Here is a 14,850-nt window from a genome sequence, read left to right on the forward strand (position 1 = left end):
ACAGTGAGAGGCCTGCATACCGCAAATCAAAACAAAACAAAACAAAACAAAACAAAAAAACAGAAGCAATATTGTGGCAAATTCAGTAAAGACTTTAGAAATGGTCCACATCAAAAAAATCTTAAAAAAAAAAAAAAGAAGGGAGAGTGGATTCTGACATGCTCTGCAGAGTTTATTTAACTCAACCAATATTGGGAGAAATTCATGAAAGAAAGGCCCTTTCTTTTCAAGGCAGCTATTAGATATGAGCTGGGCTGATGTATTATTCTGCTTGGACTGCCATTAAAAAAAAAAAAAAGGGACTTCCCTGGTGGTTCAGTGGTTAAAAATCTGCCTGCCAATGCAGGGGACACGGGTTCAAGCCCTGGCCCAGGAAGATCCCACATGCCGCGGAGCAACTAAGCTCGTGCGCCACAACTACTGAGCCTGCCTTCTAGAGCCTGTGAGCCACAACTACCGAGCCTGCGTGCCACAACTACTGAAGCCCGTGTGCCTAGAGCCCATGCTCCACAACGAGAGAAGCCACTGAAATGAGAAGCCCACACACCGCAACAAAGAGCAGCCCCCGCTCGCCACAACTAGAGAAAACCTGCGCGCAGCAACGAAGACCCAGCGCAGCCAAAAATAAATAAATAAATTAATTAATTAAAAAAACACACCACAGACTGGGTGGCTTAAACAGAAATTTATCTTCTCATAGTTCTGGAGACTGGAAGGAGGAGATCAAGGTCAGTTTCTGGTAAGAGCTCTCTTCCTGGCTTGTAGGCAATTCTCTGCATGCGAGCAGGCGGGATATTATGTGTGTGGAGAGAGAGAGAGACAGGAAAGGAGGAAGGGAGAGAGGAAGAAAGAGGGAGGGAGAGAAATCTCTCTGGTATCTCTTAAAGGATACTTAGCCTGTTAGATCAGGACCCCACACTTATGACCTCATTTAAGGTTAATTACCCCTTTACAGGCTGTGCTATCTCCAAATATAGTCACGTTGGGGGTTAGGTGTTCAACATACAAATTTGGGGGGGGATACAATTCAGTCCATAGCAGCAGCTTTAAGAGGCACCCAAAATTCAGCGGTTTAAGTATTCAGTCAGGTGAGGATTGATTATGTCCTGATGACAGCCCCCCAATCTTGGTTGCCATAGTACCTTGCAAAATATGGCTATAAATCTCTCCTATTCTGGTGTGCATGCCTCTTTGCAATGTGACTCTGCCACTCCTCCCATCAAGAGGTAGTTTCCCCTAACCTTAAATCTGGGCTGTGACCAATAGGACATGGTGGAAGTGATGTCATGTGACTTCTGAGGACAGGCCTCAAGAGACCTTGCAGCTTATGCTCTGGATTTCTTAGAATGCTGTCCTGAGACTGCCATGCTGCGAGGGGCTATGGGTGATAGACCATGGGTCCTCCTGTTCCCACTGAACTCAGCCCTCCGCTGACTGTAGCTGCGTGGGTGAGCCCAGCCCAGAACTGCCTGGCCAACCCACAGAATCATGAGAAAGAATAAATCATCTTTTTAAGCCCCTAAATTTGGGGTGGTATTTTTTTTTCCTACAGCAGTGGTAATGCAGTGGATTAAAACAACAAAGGTTTATTTTTTGCTCACATTGCATACCTGCTGAGGGTCAGCAAAGGTTCTGCTTTTGGAGTCACCCAGGGCTGACAGAGCAGCCACCATCTCAAACGTGCCATAAAGAGGGAAAGAGAGCACGAGGAAGACTGCATTGGCTCATAAAACTTCCATCTAGAAGTAGTCCATGTCACTTACAGTCACATTTCATTGGCCAAAGCAAGTGGATGGGGAAGTTCAAACCTACTATGTGATTGAAAGGAGATGAAGCCAGAACGTCTCTAATACTCACCGCTCTGAAGGTAGTTTATTTCTCTCTTGTAAAAATCCGAGCAGGTGGGCAGGGCTGGTATGACATCAACACAGTGTCACGGACACAGGCTCCTCTGTCTCTTTGCTCTATCATCTCCAGGATATTGCTCTTGAGTCACCATCAGATTTATATTCCAGCCCATGGGAGTGTGTGTGGGGGGATGTTACTTTACTTACCTTACTTGTAAGTTACACACATCAGTTCTACTCACATTCTATTGGCCAGAGTCTTGTCACCTGGCCATTAGCTGCAAGGGAAGCTGGAAAATGTAGTCTTTATCTGGGTGACTGTGTGTTCTGCTAAACATCTCTTACTGTAGAAGGAGGGAGAACAGATACTGGGTGCAAGGGAGGCACCAGCAGCTCAGTCGCAGAGGCAGCTTTGGGACCCCCAACACCAGGGGTGTCATGGTCTTCCTGCATTCAGTCGATTCTGTCCAAGGAACTGACTTTGTGTATGTTCACTTTGTGTATGTGCGTTTCTGAGAAGTTATTTGTAAATCAAAAGAGTTTTCATAAACTTAACTGATCACTTCAGAGACGTTTCATCTTCATCTTTGATTGATCTTATTTACTTACACCCCACATTGTTTGACAAATATTAAAGAGACTTCTGTGGGATGGGGAGGCTAACACACTAGCTTAGAGTTTCTTTGCTTTCTGCATTTCATACAAAAGGCCAGTTGTAATTTAAAGGCACATCCCAATTCCAAAAATACTTTCATTCCTTTGAATCACCAACCCCAGATTTATTTATTTTATAAGTTGGGGATTTTATCTACTGGACTTCCCGTAAAAACATTCTCAATATTTTTCCCAGTCTCTTAAAACTAAGTGTTGATTTCATTTTTCTCCCTAGATTCTCTCTGCGGAAGGACTGCAGCGAAGAAAAAGATGGTGAATCCTCCTAAGTATCAAGAATTTCTAAGAATTTCTAGTTTAATCCCTTGGGAGTTTATGTTCAAGAAGACAGTACGACTCTAGACTCTGAGGAAGTAAAATCCACTTGGGAAAACCCAAAAGAAAACTGAAACTTTACTTAAATAAAACGTTTTGCAATATCTCGGTTGGTTTGTGGGTTTGTGTGCTTTAGACTCTTCATGTGAGAGCATGCGTGCACTTGTGTCTGTGAGACGGTGGAAGTGGGGAGCAGTGTACAGAGCCTGTGGTGCAGATCAACTGACTCTGGATGTGTCAGGATTAGGGAGACAGACCGGAAGCTTCACGCCCTCAGCTCAGTCCCCAATCCCTGATTATTTTTCCCCTAACGAGAGAACATGCCCCCTACCTTCTGCCACTCCCTAGTTTTCTTTCTCTGGCAGCAGACAAAGCAGCTGCTGGGCCAGCTCTGGTTTTCGGGAAGTCAGATGACCTTTTCCCTCTCCCGGCTCTCTGCCTGTCCGTGCCCCTAGGGTAGACACCATGGACCCACTGATGGCCGTCCTTTGCCTGCTGCCCCTGTACCCAGGTAGGAGCAGGGGAGGGGGGATGCTGGGGTCCTGTGGGGCAAGGCCAGTGCTACCCAGATTGAGTTTCCATGTGTGAAACGGACTGTCTCTTCTGCTCTCCTTTTCTTATCCGTGCCTTCCTTCTTTTCTTCATTTCTGTGTCGTGTCCCCATGCCCACAGGCTTGGCTACGACCACTCCCTCCTGCCCTCAGAACGTGAATATCTCTCGGGGCACTTTCACCCTCAGCAACGGCTGGGCCCCTGGGAGTATCCTCACCTACTCCTGCCCCCTGGGCTTTTACCCGTACCCGGTGGCGACAAGCCTGTGCAAGAGCAACGGACGGTGGCATTTCCCGAGATCCACCCAGCGGACAAAGGCGGTCTGCAAACGTGAGGCTTCCCACCAGCGGCCACCCCAGGACTTCTATTTAGTTTACTCAGGGTGGGGCTTAATATGACTAGATGGGGTGGCAAAGCTTCTTTTCCACAGGGCTTTTCAAAATAGTGGGAAAATGTCAACTGCCCAATAGCAAGGCACCGGAGGCAGGCTCTGATGTAGATTGTGGGGTACCAAAGCCAGGGATGATTTTTTAAAAAATAAATTTATTTATTTTTGACTGAGTTGTGTCTTAGTTGCTGCCCACGGGCTTTCTCTAGTCGCGGTGAGTGGGGTCTGCTCTTCGTTGCGGTGCGCGGGTTTCTCACTGTGGTGGCTTGTTGCGGAGCACGGGCTCTAGGTGCACGGGCTTCGGTAGTTGTGGCACGTGGGCTCAGTAGTTGTAGCTCGCGGGCTCTAGAGCACAGGCTCAGTAGTTGTGGTTCAGGGGCTTAGCTGCTCTGTGGCATGTGGGATCTTCCCAGACCAGGGATGGAACACGTGTCCCCTGCATTGGCGGGCGGACTCTTTTTTCTTAAAATAAATTTATTTATTTATTTATTTAATTTTGGCTGCATTGGATCTTAGTTGCTACACGCGGGCTTTCCTCTAGTTGCAGCGAGCGGGGGCTATTCTTCTTTGTGGTGCGCGGGCTTCTCATTGCAGTGGCTTCTCTTGTGGCAGGGCACAGGCTATAGGCACGCGGGCTTCAGTAGCTGTGGCTCGCGGGCTCCAGAGCACAGGCTCAGTAGTTGTGACACGTGGGCTTAGTTGATCCGTGGTATGTGGGATCTTCCCGGACCAGGGCTTGAACCCCTGTCCCCTGCATTGGCAGGCAGATTCTCAACCACTGTGACACCAGGGAAGCCCAGGGATGATTGTTAGAATACTGAACAATTAACTGCACAGTACTGACCATTCGGGATGGATGCTGAATGGTCCTGGCATCCCCTGTTGTACCAGGAGTCACCCATCTAGTTATCCACTCATGGGACGTCTGAGGACCCCAGGGGAGGGGCTGGGGTGGACATGGCCCTCAGGGGGCTGACAGAAGTGGCTGTTTCTCAATCTATTAGGTTGAACTGTGTGAAATTGTCAATATTCAACCAACTGCCCAAAGTAGCAATTTCACAGGCATCAACCTAATGTTTTGACAACCAGCTGGCTCTACCCATGCATCCAAGCTGAACTTCACCCAGTTAGTGTCCAGCCCAGCTGTTATCCCTCCATCCTTATATTCTCATGCCCTTCTCTCCCTCCAGCTGTTCGCTGTCCAGCCCCTGTTACCTTTGAGAACGGCGTATACACCCCACGGCTGGGGTCCCACCCTGTGGGCGGCAACCTGAGCTTCGAGTGTGAGGATGGCTTCACACTGCGGGGCTCGCCGGTGCGGCACTGTCGCCCCAATGGCATGTGGGATGGGGAGACAGCTGTGTGTGACAACGGCGGTGAGTGCCCTGACAGATGGCTGCATGGGGGCAGGGGTCTCCCAGGAGCCCTGGAACCAGATATGTGTTTAGGGAGCCTCTGTGGGGACAGGGCCTGGTGTTTCTGGTGCCAAAATCATATTCCTAGATTTTGGTCAGTTGAGGTCTATAATCACACATCTCTGGCCTGTGGGGATCCTGGCTCAAGGAAGTTGGTGCTAAGCTTCAGATCCAACACAAAGGCTCCAAATACTCTGTCCAGCTTTTCCAAATGCCTCAAAACCAGATTGGTATTTGGGCGCCCTGGGCTATTGTAGGGAAGATATGATGAAGGGGATCAAGTGTCGCGCTTAGGTGCCTTGCCTCAGGAGCAAGTTTGGGTTCCAAGCCTGGCTCTGATTTTGACAGCCTTTAGGCAGGTTATTTAACCTTTCTGTGCCTCAGTTTTCACATCTGTAAAATGGGGATGGTAAGAGTACTGACTGCATGGGGTTGCCGTGTTGATCAAGTGAGTTGCATCTGGAACAGCCCCTGGAATGTACTAAGCGTCACATATACTTTTGTCATGGTCATTACTGCCCCTGTGAAAGATGGGGGGGGCTCTGCTTGACAGAAGTGGGGTTCCTGGGATTCCCTGGAGCCACATTGGCCTGTGGGCTTTGGAAGCTTCCTGGATCACAGTTCTAAATACACAATACAGAAGGTTCAGAGTCCACGAGATGGCAGGACCATACCCTCACCTGGTGCCCAGCTGTTGGCTCCATATTTACGTCCTTGATTCTTTGACAATAGCCATTTATTCAAACATAAATATAATTCATTTGAAAATTGAGGTTTAAACTACCTAAAGCATACAAATCTTAAGTATTCAGCTTGATGAACTTTTATACCCACAAGTATCCTTTTACGTGTATCCACCCACGTAATCACCACCCAAGACCGAGGGTCCATTATATCAGGAGGTTGCCTCCTGTCCCCTCCCACAAGGTAACCACTCTTCGGACTTCTGTCTCCACAGATTCGTTTAGCTTATTCTTACACCTCACAGAAGTGGAATCATACAGAATGTGCTCTTTCGCATCTGTCTTCCTTTATTCAGCATTCTGCCTGTGAGATGTATCCATGTTTTCCTGTGTGTCAGCAGTTTGTTATTTTTTATTGCTTTGTAGTTCCATTTCATATTACAGTTTATCTATGCATTCTCCTGTTGATGGGTATTTGGGTTATTTCCGGTTTTTGGTTATTGTAAGTAAAACTCTATGAACATCCTTATGTGTGATTGCGTGCACTAGACACATTTCTCTTGAGCACATTATCTAGGAGTGGAATTACTGGGTCACACGTTGGCATATGTTTTCTTTCAGAAGAGGCTGCAAACAGCTTCCTGATTGACACTCCAGCAATGTAACAGTTCTGGTTGTCCCACATCGTCTCTGACACTTGGAATTACCCATCTTTTTAGTTTTAGCCATTCTGGTGGGTGTGTGGTGATGTCTCATTGTTTGCAGATATTCTCTGTGGAGAGGTAGGGCTCCTTCCCTGAGGAAGCCAGCATCTTCCCTGAGCCTCTGGGATGGATACAGGCAGAGTCCCTGGGTTGGGATTGGTATGCTTTAGCTGGAAACTGGGCCACTGAGTTCTAAACCTTTTTCCCTACTTCAGGTTTTCTATCCACACACCTGGGAGGCACAGCTGTGGTGTCTCCCAAGGGAGGGGCCAAGGGACCCGCAGAGGCTCTGAGGGTCTGTAGAGGAGGAAAAGCCTGGCGGGAAAAGGTGTCCGAGCAGCACCCAGAGGCTGAGGAGGCGGGTCCCTGCTCATTTCCATCTTCCTTTGCTCCTCACAGCCAGCCACTGCCCCAACCCGGGCATTGCCGTGGGTGCAGTGCGGACGGGGTCTCGCTTCGGCCTCGGCGACAAGGTCAGCTACCGCTGCTCCTCGAATCTGGTGCTGACGGGGTCTGTGGAGCGAGAGTGCCAGGATGATGGGGTCTGGAGTGGGATGGAGCCCATCTGCCGCCGTGAGTAGCTGCTCTGACCCTCCTGAGACTCCTGGGCCCCCACCCCTGGCCACAGCTGACCCCGGTGGCTCTCCCCACAGAGCCCTACTCTTACGACTTTCCCGAGGATGTGGCCCCTGCCCTGGGCACCTCCTTGTCCCACCTACTTGGAACCACCAATCCCACCCAGAAGAAGAAGCGTGAGTGCTTGAAGTGGGGGTGAAGGGTGCTGGGCGGGTGCAGGGAAGGGGCAAGCTTCCGAGGGGCCAGGAGCCTCCGGTGGGCTCAGCGGGGCTGAGCTGACTGGAGGGGAGGTAGAGGGGCCTGATTGCCTTGGCAAGAGAGTGGGTAGGAGGTGGAGTCTGAATCTTCCCCTTCCACATTTCTTCCAGAAAACGTGGGCCGCAAAATACAAATCCAGCGCTCGGGTCACCTGAACCTCTACGTGCTCCTGGACGCATCTCAGAGTGTGGAGGAAGAGGACTTTGAAATCTTCAAGAAGAGCGCCTCCCACCTGGTGGACAGGGTCAGGAAATAGGAGCTCACACATACCAGCAGCCTTCCTGCACTCACGGTCTTTGTCTCCTTCCCTTCCTCAGAATCCCACTCACAGCCCACCTCCTCCAAGAAGTCTTCCCAGATTACACACATGCCATGCAGGAATCACGGATTTAATTTAGAGGATCCTATTTTTCATTCCACAAACACTGTTGGGGTAGCTACTCTATGTCAGGCACTGTTCTGGGTGTGGGGGGACCTCAAAGATGAACAAGGCTGAGACCCCACTTTCCAGGAATTCATCATCTAGAACAGTGGTCTTCACAGAGGGGTACCCCAAATAAGCTTCTGGCGTGTGGCAGGAAAATACTGGTATCCATGGTGAATGATTGTAATTTAACTTAAATTAAGAACTTAATATTTAATAATTTCCTTTTAAAATTTCAATATTTTCTATATGTTTTAAAATGTGTATAATATATTTAAATAGTGATACACTTTATAAGTATGAGTATACTTTATAAATACATATACCTATATTGAGGTACGTGCTCAGAATGTTTCGACTGACGAGGTGCATGAACGGAAGAGTTTGGAAACACTTGGTTCAGATTCCTTGCCAGGACTTTGCTTGGTAGTTATGCTTTTCACAATAGTTTGTGTAGATATATGTTTTCCCTCCCAGCTACGTTTGAAAGAAGGCAGCTTTTGTGCTCCTTAGTGTCTCTCTTAAGACGTAAAGTTAAGTAACTCACTAAGCCGTGAGGCTGCAAAACTCGACAGACAAGTGCCGTTATGTTTGAATTCTACCTCCACCTCTTACCAGGGGTGTGATCTGGGGCAAGGTAAACAAGCCTCAGCTTCCTGATCTGTATAATGGGGACCATCACGGCCCTTCACAGCATTGAGGTGACGATTAAATGAAGAGTGAGCCAGTCAAAGAGAGGAGAGGACCAACAAATGTCACTTTCCTGGCTTCTTCAAGCAACCGTTTCCCAGGAAGGGACTCTCCAAGGGCCTTGCATCCGTCAGTCTCTGTCCAGGCTCTCTGCCTCCTCAAGGGCCTTTTGCTGGCTCCCTTACCAACTCCCCTTTGGTTTGGGAGCCTTTCACACTACCTCTCATTTGCCCTTCACAGATCTTCAGCTTTGAGATCAAGGTTAGCGTCGCCATCATCACTTTTGCATCAAAGCCCAAAGTCATCATGTCTGTCCTGGACAGCAAATCCAAGGATGTGACTGAAGTGGCCCACAGTCTGGAAAACGCCCACTATAAAGGTATGATGTCATCAAATGAAGGTGATGGAAGTGGGGGCAGGGGGTGAGCTCTCTGTGCCTGCAGAGATACTGGACAAGTTTGAGAGAGAGTGAGGCTTCTTGGTGGCACTCAAGTCCCAGGGCTCTGGGACTAAGGTTCCTTAGGTGCGGTGGCTTCCAAGTCAGGTTCATGGTCGGGGAGTCCCAGCTCCTACCAGCTCCGGGCTTCCTCACACGTGCTACGTGTCCAAATGCATCATGCAGGTCTTTGGCTTCTCCCTGATGCCAGAACCACATGGTCTGGTTTTCATAGTCTCCTCATGTCATTAGGAAACTACCTGGGTGGTAGGTAGCAGATGGCTGAAACAACCCACTTTCTTTGGAAACCCCATCTTTGAATCTTGGGACTTTAGGATGGCCTTTAGTGGGGTTATGCAATGAGCATTTCTAAAGGGAAAGGCTTTTAATGTCTGAACGGGCAATGATGCCAAATTTCTAACTGGATGTCAAAAGTCTGTGTTTATCAAATCTATTGATAAATGCATTTCCAGTGTTTGGGGAAAATAGAGTGACTCCCTTCTCCCAGGTGGTAGGTGGGAAGTTTCTTAAGAGAGCTTTTCGTCTTCACATATTCCAGACCATGAAAACGGAACCGGGACCAACATCTACGAGGCCCTAAATTCCGTCTATATCATGATGAATAACCAAATGCGACGGCTCAGTATGAACACGGCGGCCTGGCAGGAAATCCGACATGCCATCATCCTTCTGACAGATGGTGGGTATCGTCGTCTCTGTGAATGAGTCTGGCATAGTGGAAGGAGAAGCAATGTGGGGTCAGAGACCTGCATTCTGGTTCTCCCCTTGCCACTTAGGGCCTTGGTTTCTTATTTATAAAGTAGAGATAGTGTTGATGATGACGGTAATGACAACCGCAACAATTACTGATAATGGAAGCTGCCCTCCTTTCCGTACACAGTTTTGTTGTTGTTGTTTATTTTTTTTAACTTTTTTGGCTGCGCCGCACGGCATGTGGGATCTTAGTTCCCTGACCAGTGATTGAACCCTCGCCCCCTGCAGTGGAAGCACGGAGCCTTAACCACTGGTCTGCCAGGGAAGTCCCCTTACACAGTTTTTATGAAGAGCAATTTAAGTACTTTGTGTAAAAGTGCTTTATGATTATAAGTGTTAGTTATTGTTATTACCTGGGAGGTCACATAGAGGGAGCTGGATGGGGAGGCGTGGCTCTGGACCAGTGATGTCGAAGTCCACGGATGGAAGGGCAGACTGGCTAGTGGATCTGGGCTCTGCCATTTATCTCTTGATTTTGTCCAAATTACATGGCTCCTCTATAAATCAGATTTCTTGTCTATAAAATGAGTAGACCCACACTTACTGGGGCTTCATGAAAATCAAATGAGATAAAGTGTAGGATGCCCCTGGCCCAGTGCTAAAGAACTTCTGTAAATAATGTATCTTGAAACTCGAGTAGGGAGTGTAGGTGTTGAGGTTCCCAGGATGAATCCTTCCCCTCTCTTCCAGGGCTGGGGGGGAATCGTGATACATCACCCAGATGGACAATTCTTTTCCTTCCTTGTTCTAGGAAAGTCCAACATGGGTGGCTCTCCCAAGGTGGCTGTTGACAATATCGAGGAGGTCTTGAACATCAACCAGAAGAGGAAAGACTATCTGGGTGAGCCTCCGCCCCCGCCCCATCTGTGCTGCCCTGCAGGAGGGCCCAGGGCCCACAGCCAGGGGTTCTAGCATCTTGGCTGTATTTCTATCGAGACCCCAGGCTGTGTTGTTCTGCATGAAGGCAGCCGAGTGTCACACTGAAGAGTAGTCAAACTGCCCGTGGTTTCAAACTTGGGTTCATATTTGATTGGCTGTGGCCATGGGTTGTTTCTTTACTTGTCAGGATATAGTACAAGGACCTACCTCACTGGCCGATAAGGGCAAATGCTCAAACATTGCCTGGCACAGACAAACACAGTGTGCGGTGGCGGCCACCACCATCGTCATCGTCATCGTTTTCATTCACCATCTGATGTTCCACAAACCTCTCCAGGAAGAAAAGGCCTGGATTCCTTATAGGGACTGTTCCTGGCCTTTCTTCCCTTGGCAGTGCAGATGACTAAGGCTCTGGAAGTTGCAGTCTCTGAAAGAACAGCTCCTCTAATTTAGACTAAACAAAAATTGCACTGACCTTTGACCAGAAAAGAACTTCAAAGAGAAATCCTCCAGATAAGGGAGGGCAGTTGGTTTTGAGGCCCCAAGTTTTACTTTCCCCTGGGTCCTCTCATTTCTGTTCATGCCACCCACTTCACCTGCCCCTCGGAGGTAAGCGTATTCCTCTTGAAAACCCTGGCCTAAGGAAGGCAAATCACAAACTCCACTCCCTAACTCCTTAGCATCACTGGGCCAGAGTTAAATGCTTGAACACACCTCATGAAAAAGAGGCAGGAACTGCAGGGAAATAGAGAAAACACGTGGGGCGTGATAACTGTCCAGTTCCTATCATAACTGCAAAAAAGGCTTTCTCTAGTCGGGGCGAGCGGGGGCTACTCTTCGTTGCAGTGCACGGGCTTCTCATTGCGGTGGCTTCTCTTGTTGTGGAGCACGGGCTCTAGGCATACGGGCTCAGTAGTTGTGGCACACGGGCTCAGTAGTTGTGGTGCACGGGCTTAGTTGCTCCGCTGCATGTGGGATCTTCCCAGTCCAGGGCTCGAACCCGTGTCCCTTGCATCGGCAGGCGGATTCTTAACCACAGCACCACCAGGGAAGTCCCGGATCACTCAATCTTTGCCTCTGTCTTCACATCACTTTCTTTCCTGAGTGTATCTCTGTGTTGTCACATGGTTTTCTCTCTCTCTGTGTTTGTGTCCAGATTCCTCTATTGTTATAAAGGCATCAGATTATCACCCCTCCCCACCCCTGCCTCCATCCAGCATGACCTCATTTTAACTGATTATATCCACAAAGACACTATATCCAAACAAGGGCATATTCACAGGTCCTGGGGGTTAGGACTTGAACATATCTTTTGGGGAGACACAATTCTACCCACACTAGGCATTAAACAAAATAAATAAGGAAACCATATGGCACGGTAGATAGTGACACGTGCTAAGGTATAAAATGAAGCAGGGAAGGAATCGAAGTGTCTGGGGCATTGCAGTTTTACACAAGGAGGCCAGGGAAGGCCTCCCTGTGATGGTGACATTTGAGTCGAAACTTAAAAAGGTAAGAAAGTGAGGCATGTAGAAGTCTGGGAGGAGGAGTGAACCAGGCAGAGACACAGTTCATACAAAGGGCCTGAGGTGGGAGTGTGCCTGTCAGTTTGGGGAACTTCAAGGAGGCCATGTGGCCGGAAGAGAGTGAAGGGGGAGGAGTGGTAGGAAATGAGGTAGGTCGTGGGGGGAGGGAGGGGGATCCCGCTCACGTAGGGCTTTGTAGGATGCAGCGAGTTCGGAATTACAGTCTTCTGTCACGGGGTAGCCCCTCAGCCACAAGATTCTGGTGATTTCCTCCCCATCAGACATCTATGCCATTGGCGTGGGCAACCTGGATGTGGACTGGAGAGAACTGAATGAACTGGGGTCCAAGAAGGATGGCGAGAGGCATGCCTTCATTCTGAAGGACGTGAAGGCTCTGAGCCAGGTCTTTGAGCACATGCTGGGTGAGTGTGCTTTGCTCTCTCCAGAGCGGTGTGGCCAGTGTGGAGCTGGCCAAGGGTCCATGCTGGCACCTGCTCGCGGTGCCCTGCACCAGCCTCCTTCACCATCTGCTCCTCACACCCACAGATGTCTCCCAGCTCACGGACACCATCTGTGGGGTAGGGAACATGTCTGCCAATGCCTCTGCCCAGGAGAGGACACCCTGGCATGTCACTATTAAGGTACCAGGAAGGAGGGATGGGGCTTGGATCCCAGAGGTGACAGCGGCCATGAGCCAGAGACACAGCAGTCCCTGAAGATCACCTGTTCCCCTGCAGCCCAAGAGCCAGGAGACCTGCCGAGGGGCCCTCATCTCGGACCAGTGGGTCCTGACAGCTGCTCACTGCCTCCGCAACGCCGAGGCCCACCCCCTGTGGAGGGTCAGCGTGGGTAAGGAAGGGCCTGCACCCGCTTCCCAACCCCGTGGGCAGAGCTCCCACCCCTTGTCCCTAGCCTCTGGCCCCTTCAGCAGCCCTGGTCCAGCCTAACCTGCCACATTGTTTCCAGGGGATCCCAACTCCAAGTGGGGCAAAGAATTCCAAGTTGAGAAGGCGGTGATCTCCTCAGGGTTCAATGTCTTTGCCAAGAAGAATCAGGGAATCCCGGAGTTCTATGGCGATGACATCGCTCTGCTAAAGCTGGCCCAGAAAGTGAAGATGTCCACCCACGCCAGGTGCCGGAGTCTGGGATGGGAGGGTGCCCTCTGGGCGAGAAGTGCTCTGGGGAGTGCTGGAGGAGGGGACACCAAGGACGGGCCTCTGCGACCCTTGTCCTTCTCCTCAGGCCTATCTGCCTTCCCTGCACGGTGGGGGCCAATCTGGCTCTGCGGAGACTTCCAGGCAGCACCTGCAGAGACCACGGTGAGCGCTGGGCCTAGGGTGCATGAAGAACTGGGGTCAGGGCTCGGGGGTTGATGACATGGGCTGTGCTGCAGTTCCCAAGTCGGGAGTCTGGACGCTGGGTAAAGGGACCAGTACTGACATCCTTTTCCTTGACTGTAGAGAGTGAACTTCTGAACAAATTGAGCATTCCTGCTCATTTTGTGGCTTTGAATGGGAACAAGCTGAACGTTAACCTCAAGACAGGGTCGGAGGTGAGGGTCTCGGGTCCAGTATGCTGTGGGCGGATGGGATCCCCCTGTGGCAACTCCCTGAACGTCTCTCTCCATCCCCTAGCTCTGAGTGCTTTCTCCATCTGACTCCAAGTCACCCCTCCTCCAGGGCTAGCTGCACTCCCAGGTGTCCCCCGGGCCTGCCTGCTCACTCCATCCTTCTGTCCTATTCCACCCCTACTGCAGTGGACAAACTGTGTCAAGGTTGTCTCCCAAGACAAAACCACGTTCCCCAACTTGACAGATGTCAGAGAGGTGGTGACAGACCAGTTCCTATGCAGTGGGATGCAGGGGGATGACAATCCCTGCAAGGGTGAGCCCCCTCCCCCCACTTCTCATCCCCAGTCCCCACCCTGGAGTCTGGATTCCTGAGGGGAAGGCCACCTGTGTCCCTCTGGCCAGCTCACATGCCAGGACACCAGTGTACCACCCTGATGCGGCGATGAGAGTCAGGATGACAGTCTCTTGTCCCTCCTTTCTGGCAGGAGAATCTGGGGGAGCAGTTTTCCTTGAGCGGAGGTTCAGGTTTTTTCAGGTGAGGAGAGAGGGGGGAAGCTCGCAGGACTGGAGTCACAGGATCTTGGCCTTGAGGAGGCACGAGGCAGGCCTTCGAAGGAACTAAGGAGGTTGGGGCTTGGGGCTGGGACCGGGGCAGCGTCCCCACCCCAACCTCTCCTTCTTTCAGGTGGGCCTGGTGAGCTGGGGTCTCTACAACCCCTGTGGCAGCTCTGATAAGAACTCCCGCAAAAGCACGCCCCGTGGCAGGGTGCCACCGCCACGAGATTTCCACATCAATCTCTTCCACATGCAGCCCTGGCTGAGACAGCACCTGGAGGGCGTCCTGAACTTTTTGCCCCTCTGATCACGGCCACTGAGCCCTTTGCTGTCCCGCCAGGACCAGCCATCTCTCCCGTGTCCTACCACCGAACGTCCACCCTCAGCCTCCATGACCCATCCGCACGCCTTGCTCTGAGCGCATGCCTGCTTCCAGGATCCCGAAGCAGCGGCACATCCACGCTGGGGAAGCCCTGGCGCTCCTGCCAGTGCGGACCCCACCCTCTGCTTTACTTGCCTCACTCTCCTTCCGCTTTCACAGGAAGTTACCTGGCTATGAAATTAATAAAAATCAATGATTTCCACA

General features: G+C 50.5%; 1 protein-coding gene across 1 annotated transcript; it reads left to right on the top strand.

The window, feature by feature from the left end:
* Positions 1-3,205: 3,205 nt before the first annotated feature.
* Positions 3,206-14,848, top strand: C2 (complement C2). The gene is made up of 18 exons (XM_029241914.1): positions 3,206-3,345; positions 3,507-3,716; positions 4,965-5,150; positions 6,976-7,149; positions 7,230-7,328; positions 7,521-7,654; positions 8,765-8,903; positions 9,520-9,660; positions 10,486-10,575; positions 12,421-12,561; positions 12,686-12,780; positions 12,877-12,988; positions 13,106-13,271; positions 13,382-13,458; positions 13,600-13,691; positions 13,896-14,022; positions 14,195-14,244; positions 14,395-14,848. Exons 1-18 carry the CDS (start codon positions 3,300-3,302, stop codon positions 14,569-14,571), a joined length of 2,256 nt encoding a protein of 751 aa, XP_029097747.1. The 5' UTR covers positions 3,206-3,299; the 3' UTR covers positions 14,572-14,848.
* The last annotated feature ends 2 nt before the right edge of the window (positions 14,849-14,850 follow it).

This window comes from Monodon monoceros, unplaced genomic scaffold (genome assembly GCF_005190385.1).
Source record: "Monodon monoceros isolate NGI ecotype Baffin Bay Population unplaced genomic scaffold, NGI_Narwhal_1 Super_Scaffold_3, whole genome shotgun sequence".
Classification (NCBI taxonomy): Eukaryota; Metazoa; Chordata; class Mammalia; order Artiodactyla; family Monodontidae; genus Monodon; species Monodon monoceros.

Excerpts from the sequence above, each read along its gene's own strand:
- C2 (XM_029241914.1), top strand. The coding sequence starts at position 3,300 with ATGGACCCACTGATGGCCGTCCTTTGCCTGCTGCCCCTGTACCCAG. Across the intron at positions 10,576-12,420 it reads GAAGAGGAAAGACTATCTGG|ACATCTATGCCATTGGCGTG; the intron begins GTGAGCCTCCGC and ends CCTCCCCATCAG. Across the intron at positions 13,692-13,895 it reads ACCTCAAGACAGGGTCGGAG|TGGACAAACTGTGTCAAGGT; the intron begins GTGAGGGTCTCG and ends CCCCTACTGCAG.